This window comes from Ursus maritimus, unplaced genomic scaffold, assembly GCF_017311325.1.
Source record: "Ursus maritimus isolate PB19 unplaced genomic scaffold, ASM1731132v1 scaffold_28, whole genome shotgun sequence".
NCBI lineage: Eukaryota > Metazoa > Chordata > Mammalia > Carnivora > Ursidae > Ursus > Ursus maritimus.
In genome coordinates this window covers 4,906,249-4,920,481 of record NW_024425341.1, presented here as the reverse complement: position 1 = coordinate 4,920,481, position 14,233 = coordinate 4,906,249, and the positions used below count along the sequence as shown (strand labels likewise).

At 36.1% G+C, this 14,233-nt stretch overlaps 1 protein-coding gene across 1 annotated transcript in view; it reads left to right on the top strand.

Moving 5' to 3' along the window:
- LOC103659149 (A disintegrin and metallopeptidase domain 3-like) overlaps positions 1–14,233 on the top strand; it is a 122,477-nt gene that overhangs the window by 79,440 nt on the left and 28,804 nt on the right. The window contains exons 13-16 of the mRNA XM_040643169.1: positions 4,819–4,917; positions 6,495–6,690; positions 7,152–7,239; positions 7,493–7,682. Coding sequence (XP_040499103.1) covers positions 4,819–4,917; positions 6,495–6,690; positions 7,152–7,239; positions 7,493–7,682 — 573 coding nt within the window. The remainder of the gene's footprint in view (positions 1–4,818; positions 4,918–6,494; positions 6,691–7,151; positions 7,240–7,492; positions 7,683–14,233) is intronic.

The window sequence follows — 14,233 nt, the reverse complement described above, 5'->3', positions numbered from 1 at the left end:
ATAAACAAATCATAAAATGGGCAGAAGATATGAACAGACAGTTTTCCAATGAAGACATACAAATGGCTAACAGACACATGAAAAATGTTCAAAATCATTAGCCATCAGGGAAACTCAAATCAAAACCACACTGAGATACCACCTTATGCCAGTTAGAATGGCAAAAATTGACAAGGCAAGAAACAACAATTGCTGGAGAGGATGTGGAGAAAGGGGATCCCTCCTACATTGTTGGTGGGAATGCAAGCTGATACAACCACTCTGGAAAACAGCATAGAAGTCCCTTAAAAAGTTAAAAATTGAGCTACCCTATGACCCAGCAATTGCACTACTGGGTATTTACCCCAAAGATACAGACATAGTGAAGAAAAGGGCCATAAGCACCCCAATGTTCATAGCAGCATTGTCCACAATAGCTAAATTGTGGAAGGAACTGAGATGCCCTTCAACAGATGACTGGATTAAGAAGATGTGGTCCATATATAAAATGGAATAATACTCAGCCATCAAAAAGAAAGTTTTCTCAACATTTGCTGCAACACAGACGGGACTGGAGGAGATAATGCTAAGTGAAATAAGTCTAGCAGAGAAAGACAATAATTATATGGTGTCACTCATCTACGGAACATAAGAAGTAGGAAGATTGGTAGGAGAAGAAAAGGATAAAGAAAGGGGGAGTAATCTGAAGGGGGAATGAAGCACGAGAGACTATGGACTCATAGAAACTAACTGAGGGCTTCAGAGGGGAGGGGGGTGGGGGAATGGGATAGGCTGGTGATGGGTAGTAAGGAGGGCACATATTGCATGGTGCACTGGGTGTTATACACAACTAATGAATCATGGAACTTTACATCAAAAACCAGGGATGTAATGTACGGTGACTAACACAATATAATAAAAAATATTATTATTAAAAAAAAAAGAATTTGAAAGGTTATAAGAGAATTAAAGCCAGTTACATACAAAGGAAACCCCATAAGGCTGTAAGGTGACTTTTCAGCAGGAGTTTCATAGGCCAGAAGGGAGTGGCATGATGTATTCAAAGTGCTGAGGGAAAAATCTGTATCCAAGAATACTCTATACAGCAAGGCTATCATTCAGAAGAGAGGAGATGTACCTTCTCAATAAAAAACTAAAGGATTTTATTATCACTGAACCAGCTTTACAAGAAATATTAAAGAGGTCCCGTTGAATGGAAATGAAAGACCATAAGTAAGAACATGGAAAATAAAACAAAAAAGCAGTAAAAATAAGTGTTTCTGTAAAAGTCAATCAAGGTATTCATAAAGTAATAGGATATAAAATATGGTGCCAAATATCTGAAATGTGTAGGGGAGAGGAGTGAAGAATGAATTCAAAATTAAGTGACCATCAGTTTAATATAGACTGCTAATTGCAGAAGATGTTATATATAAATTGAATAGTAACACAAATCAAAAAACAGTAATAGATATGCCAAAAATAGAGTAAGATATTCACTAAAAGATATTTAGTATGTCACTAGAGAAAACCAGCATGCCATGGAAGAGATAAAAAGAAGAGATCAGAGAAAAGGTACCAAAACAACCACAAATCAAGTAACAAAATGGTAATAAATACATACCTATCAATAATTACTTTGAATATAAGTGGACTAAACAATCAAGAGTCAGAAGGTGTCAGAGTGGATAAAAAAAAAAAGACCCATCCACATGCTGCCTACAAGGGATTCATTTCAGACCTGAAGATACCTGTAGATTGAAAGTGAGGGGATAAAGAAACACTAATCATGCAAATGGAATGCAAAAGAAACCCAAAGTAGCAATACTTGCATCAGACAAAATAGACTTTTTAATTTTTTTAAAGATTATATTTATTTATTTGACAGAGAGAGAGAGAACACAAGCAGGGGGAGTGGGAGAGGAAGAAGCAGGCTCACAGTGGAGGAGCCCGATGCAGGGCTTGATCCCATAATGCTGGGATCATGCCCTGAGCCGAAGGCAGACACTTAATGACTGAGTCACCCAGGCGCCCCAAGATAGACTTTTTAAAATAATTATATTCCAGTTAACACATAGTGTAATATTAGTTTCAGGTGTACAATATAATGATTGAACAATTCTATACATCACCCGGTGCACATCAAAACAAGTGTAGTCCTTAGTCCCACCACCTATTTAACACATCACCCTGCCCAGCTCCCTTCTGGTAACTATCAGTTTGTTCTCTATAGTTAAGAGTCTGTTTCTTGGTTTCTCTCTCTCTCTCTCTTTTTTCCCTTTGTTCATTTGTTTTGTTCCTTAAATTCCATAAATAAGTGAAATCATATATTTTTATTTCTCTGACTTATTTCTCTTAGCATAATACTCTAGATCCATCCATGTCATTGCAATTGGAAAGATTTAATTCCTTTTCATGACTTAGTAATATTCCACCATAAATATATGCCACACCTTTATCTATTCATAAATCAATAGACACTTGGGCTGCTTCCATATTTTGGCTATTGTAGATAATGCTGCTATTAACATTGGTGCATGAATCCCTTGGAATTAGTGTCTTTGTATTCTTTGAGTAAATACCTTGTAATATAATTGCTGGGTAACAAGCTAGTTCTATGTTTAACTTTTTGAAGAACCTCCATACTGTTTCCCAGAGTGGATGCACCTGTTTGCATTCCCACCAATGGTACAAAAGAGTTCCCCTTTCTCCACATCCTTGAAAACCAAGAAATAGACTCTTAACTAAATAGAAGAAACAGATGTTTAGCAGAGGGGAGGTGGTGAGGGGATGAGTTAAATAGGTGATGGGGCTTAAGGAGTGCCCTTGTTGTGATAGGTACTGGGTGATGTATGGAATCTGAAACTAATATGACATGGTATGTTAATTATACTGAAATTAAAATAAAGAAAAAAACCAAAAAGGCAACCTATTCATGGGACAAGATATTTGCAAATGATATATCTGATAAGGAGTTAATATCCAAAATATATATAGAATTGATATAATTCAACACCAAAAAAAAAATCTGATTTAAAGGTGAATAGACATTTTTCCAAAGAAGACATCCAGATGACCAATGGACACATGAAAAGATGCTCAACATCACTAATCATCAGGGAAATGCAAATCAAAGTCACAATGACATATGACCTTACACCAGAAAGAATGGGTAACAATCAAAAGGACAAGAAATAACAAATAGTGGTGAGGATGTGGAGAAAAAGGAACACTTGTAGACTGTTGGTGGGAATTTATATTGGTGCAGGCTCTGTGAAATACAGTATGAAGGTACCTTGAAAAATTTAAAATAGAAATTCGTATGATCCAATAATTCCACTACTATCATTTACCCAAAGAAAACAAAAACACTAATTCAAAAAGATACATGCACCCCTACATTTATCACAACATTATCTACAATAACCAAGAGATGGAAGCTATTTAAGTGTCCATCAATGCATGAATGGATAAGAAAAATTGGTGTACACACACACACACACACACACATACACACAATGGGATATTATGCAGCTGTGAAAAGGTTGAGATTCTTCCATTTGAGACAACATGGATATACCTAGAGGTCATTTTTCTAAGTGAAATCAGTCAGACTGAGAAAGACAAATGCCATATGATTGCACTCATAAGTGTAATCTAAAAAAAAAAAAGAAAGTCACATGTGTAAACAGAAAGCAAAATCAGACCAATAAATACAGAGAAACAAACTGATGGTTCCCAGAGGGGTGGATGGTGAATGGTTGGACAAAATGGGTGATGCGAAAGAGAGATATAGGTTTCCAGTTATGGAATGAATAAGTTACAGGAATAAAAGGCATAGCATAAGGAATATAGTCAATGATATTATTAGAATGATGTATGGGGACTTATGGTAGCTACACTTACTGACCTAGCATAATGTATAAACTTGTCAAAGCACAAAGTTGTACACCTGAAATGAATGTAACATTCTGTGAACTATACTTAAATAAAAAAATTCAATGTAAAATGAAAATAAATGAATACGTATATATAACACTAACATTTTACACACATACTATAAACTCACATATTTAGTGGGGTTAGGGTGGAGTAAGTTTTATCCATAATCTTAAAGAACAAAACCAGAAAAAAAAATTATGGTTTTCACAATATCACAATATCAAGAAGTTAGCAGAGGAAAAAAAAATCAAAAGTAAATTGTCATGACAAATTTTAAAATGTAGTGATGCTATGTTGGTGGCCAGGAGTTAATATCATTAATATAAAGCTTATAAATAAAGGAAATAGAGGAATTCATCAACATAAATATAGACACAGAAATACAAAATAAACCATAATGTGCAGATATGTAAAATTTTCAGCACACGAGTAACAAAAATAATAATATTGAAACAAATATAAACAGTTATTTTTGCCTATCCACTTTACTAATTTTTAAACATTACTATCAGTCTTGTGAAACATCACTCGTTTACTATATGGAAAAAAGAAAATAGTATCTTATGAAGAGTTATTAATATTTTTGTGCTCTATTATCTAATAATTTTTGGAATTAATGTTTAATATAATGTCTTACAGGGAAAAAAATAATGACAAACTTTTTTCTTTGAAACATTATTTATGATAATAAGATATTATAATTTAGAATCTCTATATTTTTGTCACATGCATAAATTGTTGTGTATTCCCAAGATGGTATCTTGAGGAGGTTTAGTAAAATAGAAAAGTATTCCCCAAGTAATTAACTTGGTGAAATATGTTGTATATTTTGACAATAAATACAATTATTTATTTGATTGAAGATTCCTATTATGTAACTCTTATATTCGCTTGTAGGAATGCACTCATAAAAAATGTTGTAACCCTGTAGATTGTACTCTGATTGGATATGCAGAGTGTGGCAATGGACCATGCTGTGATAGAAAAACTTGTCTGGTAAGCTTTCAAAATACTACATGATTTCCTTCCATAATTTTTTGTGTTCTTGTGTGTTCTTTTTTGTAGCATTTTTAAAACTGTTTTTTTACACAACTTTTGAATATGTAACTTTAAATATCTGATTCATACATAGTTCACTTCCATGTTCTGAGGATATCTTTAAATCTCTTCAACCTCCTTAGCTGTCCTTTTCACTGCATTATTTTTAATCTACTCTGGCCCCATCCAGATATTCAATATTGATTTCAGATTATTTGGACACTATGAATTCCTCTTGGTCATACCTGAATTTAGCTCTTCATGATCAAACAACTTATGACAAAATTACAAATAAGCCACCCAACACACAGTTGACATACAACGTTTGAATAAACAAACAATAATAATCTCATTTTGAGAACAGCATAAAAGGAGTCCAAGTAAAATAGTCAGCAACATGTAGCATGTCTGATACTGAGGTTTAACTTTGCAAGAACTCCTGGCCCCAGAAGTAGATTGAATCCTTGACTTCCCTTGAGAAGTTTTCCATTCAATTTTCCTTTATAGCTACACTGAAAGGACACTGAGTAAGATTTGTCTTTTGGGGATCACTTCATTGTAGCACCTTGCCTTTTCTGTGTCACGTTCAGGAGTCAGCGACAATTATAGAAGCTGATTACTTAGAGATCTTGATTGCCAGATTTCAGATTTGCCAGGTTCTCTGTCAATGAAATATCTTCTAACGTCATTCTACTTCGTTCTATGTGTGCTCTTCTTCATTCTGTGTGCTAGTAATTAAAGCCAGTGGTCACTTGTCTTCAAGCACGAATATAGAGGCAAGCCTAGAGTTTCTACTACTTAGCAGTAAACCTTGTCTCTCTTCCCTTCCCCAGGGCTCTCATCTTGGCCTTTGTCTCCAAATCAGCAAGATTGAGCACAAAAGCTTTTCTACACAGTCCCTTGCCCTTCCCTTAGACACGGGATAATTCCTACATTTGGCAGAGCCTTTAAAAACATTAGAGTGAAAATCATGTACCATGACACTTGCCATTTCAGGTGAACAACTTAGCGGCATTCAGTACATTCACAATGTCATACAACTGCCACCTCTATCTAGTTCCAAAACATGTTCCTCACTCAAACAGGAGACTCCTAGCCCTTTAAGCCCATGTTCTCCTTTCTCCCTTCCCGTCAGTCCCTGGCAATCATCAATTTTTTTCTGTCTGGAGTAACCTATTCTGGATATTTCATATAAGTAAAAGTACAGAATACGTGAGCTGTTGTGTCTGGCTTTCTTCACTTAACATAGCGTTGAAGGTTCATCCACCTTGGAGCATATGTATCAGTACTCCTTTAAATGGCTGAAAATATTCCATTGTGTGAATATACCACGATTTGTCTATCTATTCATCCACTGATTCACATTTGGGTTTTTTCCAATCTATTTCTCTGGGGTTTTAAGTAAATTCATAATTTGACTTTAAGTAAAAATGTAATAATAATGGAAGTGACAGAAATACACTACTCTTGCTTAAGTTTTTTTACATTTTTGGTTTACGACTTTAAAAAAATACTGATTTTTCTTTGTCTCACAGATAGCGGAAAGAGGACGTTTATGTAGGAAAATGACAGATCCATGTGATTTTCCAGAATATTGCAATGGATCTTCTACAGCTTGCGTACCTGATGTGAAATCTGCTGATTTAGAACCATGCAATAATAAGACTGCCTATTGCTTTGAAGGAGTATGCCAAGATCCAGATGTACAGTGTGCAAAATTATTTGGAAAATGTAATACTTGTATCTTTTTTTTCTGGGGTTCATTTTCAAACTGTATTTTCCTAAAGTCAGTAATCCACCCAATAGCCATCATAAAAGGTATTGTTTGTGTAAATTCTAATTTGAAATTAAAATTGTGAATCAATGTGACATTGAACTATGTAAAGAGGCAAAATAGACCTAATAAGTACAGGACAAAAAAAAAGGTATTAATCAAATTTCAGGTGATTGGTGCGAAGAAGAGTAGAATATTAGAATTGTAGATAAGAGAGCAAATGACTGCTTTCTTAATCATTTCTGCCTATGATATAATTTTCCTTTTCTCAAGTGGGTAGTTTTTAGTGTTTCTCCTTTTATGGCCAGAGACGACACTAAAAATTTATAGTAGATGACCCTGACTGAGCACTGCTACTGTCTAGATGTCCCTATATTAATTTTTATTAAAATGAGTAATTGTAACTTTATATTTTCAGTTGCTAAAGTTTCTACTTATCTATGTACACAAGAAGTGAATTTTCAACAAGATATTTTTGGAAACTGTGGAAAAAAATGTGATTTTGGGTGTGTATTTAGATAACCTTACTTTTTCAAATGCATGTGTGTGTGTTCAAAAATAAGTTAATACAAATGAGAGATGGACCTCATATATACAGATGAATTTGTTATACTTTATAAGATGATGTATGCTCTGAATAACTTTGATGTTACAATTTGAGTAATATTTTGAATTCTCTTCATGCTTTGAACTGTTATTTACTAAACATATTGTGTCTCTAAGTGACATATGAGCTTTTTCTCTGCCTTTTATTGCCAGGAATACCCTTTGTGGAACGATAGTTTGTCACTGGACACATTCAAAAATAGTACTAGTAACAAATTATGATGTTCAATATACTTACCTTGGAGGCCATATCTGTTTGTCAGGGTATTTAAGACCTGAAGCAAGAGGTTCAGTTGTGGATGCTACCAGAATGAACAATGGCACTATGTGTGGAGTAAATAAGGTAAAAAAAATTTTACTTCATTCCATATATGTTTGTATCTGAGTGTCTGTGTATGTAAGTGCTTGTGCATGAGAGAGAGAAAAAAAGAGAGAGAGGATGACGTCCAAGATGGCGGTCTGGGAAAACCCTGAACTCACTTCCTCCCATGGACATAGTGAATCTACACTGAGATATAGAACTGTTCCTCCTGGAGAGAGGGAGAGAAGGAGAGAGACCTAAAGAGTTTTCATTTATAATTAATGTTACAAATTTTGGTTACTGTATCATGATCATCAAATTCAAACATCAGAATTTTTATTGCTTCACTATCATTGTTTTATTATAAATTTTGCTGTATTTAAACTTGTGTTCTCACACTTGAGAATCTAAATCTCTCTGTTAAGCCAGGATCTGATCTTTAAAAAATTTGTGTAAACAAAGAACATAAAAGTACAGATAATACACCAAGAAACTATGTGAGAACAACCTGACTAATAAGAATAACAAGGAAAGCCAAAAAAAAAAAAAAAACCAAGAATTTCATCTTTCTGTAAGTCTCAAGGATAATTAATTTGACTATAATTAAACTAAAACATTTATTTGCTCATTGGCCATCTTGCCTAATTTTTCCTCCAAAAGCATAATATATGTTAAAAATTTGGCCTTTCCACAAGACACAATAATAAAACAGAGTATAAGCTTTGTCTATTTTTTTCTTAAAAATTTTCAGAAACAGAATAAAATATTTTTAAACTGGTACCATTAAAAAATTAGTTGATCAAAGGAAGAAAAGTACACAATTATCTCACATTTTAATTTAAATATTTACTTTGAGATATAATATTTTAAGAAATGAAAATAAAGCAGAAAATGGAAGTAACTAGTAAACTTGAGATAAGTTTATTCTGACATGAAAATGATGATGTAGTTGCAGAGGAACATACTAGTAACTGACTACACTATATAGTAATATGTCATCCTTTCAAAGATAATTTAAACTGAAAAAATATTTACTATAACTATGATGGAGTAAATACATAAATTTATTAACTTATTTAATCATTCATTAATATACACTAAGAGTGTGTGTGTGTGTGTGTGTGCATGTGCGTGTGTGTGTGTGTGTGTGTGTGTGTGTGGTGTAACACAAAAATAATTTGGTCTGCTGGCTGAGGATCTCCCACTGCTGCTGGGACATCCAGCTGGTCCTCTAGGACAATTTGTTGTACATCATCAATACTCAAGAAATCCACATAGAGGGGAGGAAAAAAGATGGTGGGGAAGTAGGGGACCCTGTTTCAACCAGTCCCCTGAACTGAGCTGGAAATTTAACCAGACTATTCAGAATACCTGTGAAATCAGCCTGAGATATAAGAAGCTATATCTGGATCTCTACAAATACAATATCTCTGACGGTTGGTCTTGCGGTATGAAGCGGGGAGCTGTGATTCTGTGGGTAGATATCAGAAGATAAACAGAAGGGGGGAGGGACCCTCTGTGAACTTGCACGGGGAAGGCAAAGCCTCCTGTGCTGGGGACTGAGCACAGACTCGCAGACCGGTAGTGGCAGGGAAAGGCTTTTAGGGCAGCCCCCCAGACTGAAACCTGGAGCTATGGGGGCACACGTGTGAACCGGGGATAACTTGTGGTTTTAGAAGCACAAAGGGCAGAGACGCGCCCTGCCCTGGGAGTGACAGCTGGGAGTGCTGCTGTGGGGTGCACAAGTCAGGAGACTGCCGTGTTTAGCAGCACAGACAGAAACGGAGACACTGTGGCCTGGAGAGCTTGTGAAGAGCAGACTGTGATCTCTCTGTTCTAAGACAGAGGTTTGGATGTGGTCACTTCTACTGTAACTCTCAGAAGAGACATGGAAAGCTGCCAGGGAAAGCCACCAGAGAACAAAAGCCCTCCAAAACCAGTTTTCATTGAGCCCATCCCCCCCACAGTGGGTAGGGCAACTCTGCCCAAACAGGGATGCCAGAGTAACAGCACTGCAGGCCCCTCTGCCAGAAGACATGCTGGAAGAACAAGAGGCTGACAACCATAAGGTCCCTATAAAACAGGTGCATCTTGCTTGGGTTGGGCTTAATTCTTTGGACTCTGTACGTTCCCTCAACCATCCCTCAACAGAATGACTAAGAGAAGGAATCACCAACAAAGAAAAGAAGCAGCGACTGTGGCCTCTGCCACAGAACTAATGGATATGGATATAACCAAGATGTCAGAAATAGACTTCAGAGTTATGAGGGTGATATCTAGGCTTGAGAAAAATATTAACAACAATATAGAATCTCTAAGGGCAAAAATGAAATCTAATCAAGATGAACTGAAAAATGATATGAATGAAATACAGTCTAATCAGGATAATCTGACTGCTAGGGTAAACGAGGCAAAAGAACAAATTTGTAAACTAGAGGAAAAGATGATAGAAAAGAAGGAACCTGAGGTGGCATGCGAAAAACAGTTTTAAACCCAAGGGATCAAACAGAGAGATTAATGAGTCAATGAAGCATTCCAATATCAGAATTTCTGGGATCTCTGAAGGGGTGGAGAGAGAGAGAGGTCTAGAAGATATATTTGAGTAAATTATAGCAGAAAACTCCCCTAATCTGGGGAAGGAAATAAGCATTCATGTCCAAGGGGCAGAGAGGACCCTTCCCAAAATCAATGAGAGCAGACCGACACCACGACATATAATAGTACAATTTGCAAATCTTAGATCCAAGGAAACAATCTAGAAAGCAGTGAGGGGGAAGAGATTTCTTTAGGTACAGAGGGAGGAACATCAGAATAATGGCAGACCTGTCCACAGAGACCTGGCAAGCCAGAAAGGGCTGGCAAGACATATTCAGGGTAGTGAATGAGAAGAACATGCAGCCAAGGATACATTCAGAATGGATGGAGAAACAAGGAGCTTCCAAGAATGGCAGAAACTGAAAGAATATGTGACCACCAAGCCGGCCCTGCAATTTATTAAGGGGGGGGTTCTATAAAAGAAGAAAGACCCCAAGAGTGATATAGAACAGAAATTTACAGAGACAACCTATACAAACAAGGATTTTACGGAGAACATGATGACAATAAAATCCTATTTTTTAATAGTCACTCTCAATGTGAACAACCTAAATGCTCCCATGAAATGGCACAAGGTTGCAGATTGGATAAAAAGATGTGACCCATCCATATGCTGTCTATAAGAGACTCATTTTGAACCTAAAGTTATCTCCAGACTGAAAGTGAGGGGATGGAGAACAATTTTTCATGCCAACAGACCTCAAAAGAAAGCTGGGGTAGCAATTCTCATCTCAGATAAATTAGATTTCAAGCTAAAGACTGCAGTTAGAGATACAGAAGGACACTATACCATTCTTAAAGGGTGTATCCAACCAGAAGATCTAACAATTGTAATTATCTATGGGCCCAACAAGGGAGCAGCCAACTACATAAGCCATATTAATAATAATATGTTAATAGTGGGGGATCTCAACACTTCACTATCAGCAATAGACAGATCATTTAAGCATAAAATCAACAAAGAAACAAGTGCTTTGAATTATTTACACACTGGAGCAGATGGACCACACAGATAAATACAGAATATTCCACCCTAGAACAAAAGAATACTCATTCCTCTCAAATGCACATGGAACTTTCTCCAGAATAGACCACATACTGGGTCACATATCAGTTCTCAACTGATACCAAAAGACTGAGATTGTTCCCTGCATATTCTCAGACCACAGTGCTTTGAAACTAGAACTCAATCACAAGAAAAAATTTGGAAGAAATTCAAATACTTGGTAGCTAAGACCATCCTGCTTAAGAATGTTTGAGTCAACCAGGAAGTTAAAGAGAACTTAAACAATTCATGGAAACTAATGAGAATGAAAACACATTGGTCCAAAACCTATGGGATACTGCATACGTGGTCCTAAGGGGGAAATACATAGCCATCCAAGCCTCACTCAAAAAATAGAAAAATCCTGAATACATAAACTAACCTTACACCTAAAGGAGCTGGAGAAAGAACAGCAAATAAAGCCTAAACGAAGCAGGAGAAGGGAAATAATAAAAATTAGAGCAGAAATCAATGAAATAGAGAACAAAAGAATAGGAGAACCAATCAATGAAACTAGAAGCTAGTTCTTTGAAAGAAGTAATAAGAGCAATAAACTACTGGCCAGACTTATCCAAAAAAAAAAAAGGACCAAAATTAATAAAATTATGAATGAAATGGGAGAGATCACAACTAACACCAAGGAAATAGAAACAATTATTAGAAATTATTATCAACAGCTATATGCCAATACATTAAGCAACCTGGAAGAAATGGAGGCCTTCCCAGAAACCTATAAACTACGAAGACTGAAACTGGAAGAAATGGACAATCTGAATAGATCAATAACCAGTAAAGAAATTAAAGTGGTCATCAAAAACCTCCCCAAAAAACTGAGTCCAGGGCCTGATGGATTCCCTGGGGAATTCTACCAAACATTCAAAGATGAAATAATACCTATTCTCCTGAAACTGTTCCAAAAAATAGAAACAGAAGGAAAACTTCCAATCTCATTCTATGAGGCCAGCTTTATCTTGATCCCAAAACCAGGCAAAGACCCCATCCAAAAGGAGAATTACAGACCAATATCCCTGATGAATATGAACTCCAAAATACTCAAGAAGATCCTAGCTAATAGGATTCAACAATACATTAAATGGATTATCCATCATAACAAGGTGGGATTTATCCCTGGGATGCAAGTGTGGTTCAGCATTCTCAAATCAATCAGTGTGAGAGAACACATTAATAAGAGAAGAGACAGGAACCATATGATCCTCTCAATGGATGCAGAAAAAGCCTTTGACAAAATACAGCATCCTTTCCTGATTAAAACTCTTCAGAGTGTAGGCATAGAGGGACCATTCCTCAATTTCATAAAAACCATCCATGCAAAGACCACAGCAAATATCATTCTCAATGGGGAAAAGCTGAAAGCCTTTCCCTTAAGATCAGAAACACGACAAGGATGCCCACTTTCACCACTATTGTTCAACATAGTACTAGAAGTCCAAGCCTCAACAATCACACAACAAAAAGAAATAAAATGTATCCAATGTGGCAAAGAAGTAGTCAAAATCTCTCTCTTCACAGATGACATGATACTTTATGTGGATAACCCAAAAGACTCCACTTTCAAATTACTAGAACTCATATAGCAATTCAGTAATGTGGCAGGATAAAAAAATCAATGCACAGAAATCAGTTCCTTTCCTATACACTAACAATGTAACTATAGAAAGAGAAATTAGGGAGTTGATTCCATTTAAAATAGCCAAAACCATAAGATACCTTGGAATAAACCTAAGGAAATAGGTAAAGGACCTATACTGTAGAAACTACAGAACACTTATGAAAGAAATATAAGAAGACACAAAAAGATGGAAAAACATTCCTTGCTTATGATCAGAAGAACAAACTTGTTAAAAATGTCTGTACTACCCAGAGTGATCTATACTTTCAATGCCATCCCGATCAAAATACCAATGGCATTTTTCAAAGTGCTGGGACAAACAATCCTAAAATTCGTATGGAACCAGAAAAGACCCTGAATTGCCAAGGAAATGTTGAAAAAGAAAAACAAAGCTGGGGGCATCACGTTGCCTGATTTCAAACTATATTACAATGCTGTGATCACCAAGACAGCATGGACTGGCACAAAAACAGACACGTAGTTCAATGGAACAGAATAGAGAACCCAGAAATGGACCCTCGGCTCTTTGGGCAGCTAATCTTTGATACAGCAGGAAAAAACATCCAGTGGAAAAAAGACAGTCTCTTCAATAAATGGTGCTGGGAAAATTGGACAGCTATATATAGAAGAATGAAACTCGATGATTCTTTTACACCATACACAAAGATAAACTCTAAATGGATGAAAGAGTCAAGGTGAGAGAGGAATCCATCAAAATCCTAGAGGAGAACATAGGCACTGACCTCTTCAACAACGGCCACAAGAACTTCTTTCAAGACAAGTCTCCAAAGGCAAGGGAAACAAAAGCAAAAATGAACTTGTGGGACTTCATCAAGATAAAAAGCTTCTGCACAGTGAAGGTAACAGTCAACAAAACAAAGAGGCAACCCATGCAATGGGAGAAGACATTTGCAAATGACATTACATTTAAAGGGCTGCTATCCAAGATCTATAAAGAACTTCTCAAACTCAACACGCAAAAAACAAATAAGTCAAAATATGGGCAGACGACATGAACAGACACTTCTCCGAAGAAGACATATGAATGGCTAACAGACACATGAAAAAATGTTAACATCTTTAGCCATCAGGGAAATTTAAATCAAAACCACATTGAGATACCACGTTATACCAGTTAGAATGGCAAAAATTGACAAAGCAAGAAACAAAAAAATGTTGGTGAGGATGTGGAGAAATGGGAACCCTAATACACTGTCAGTGGGAACGCAATTTGGTACAACCACTTTGGAAAAGAGTTTGGAGGTTTCTCAAAAAGTTAAAAATAGAGCTACCCTATGATCCAGCAATTGCATTACTGGGTAT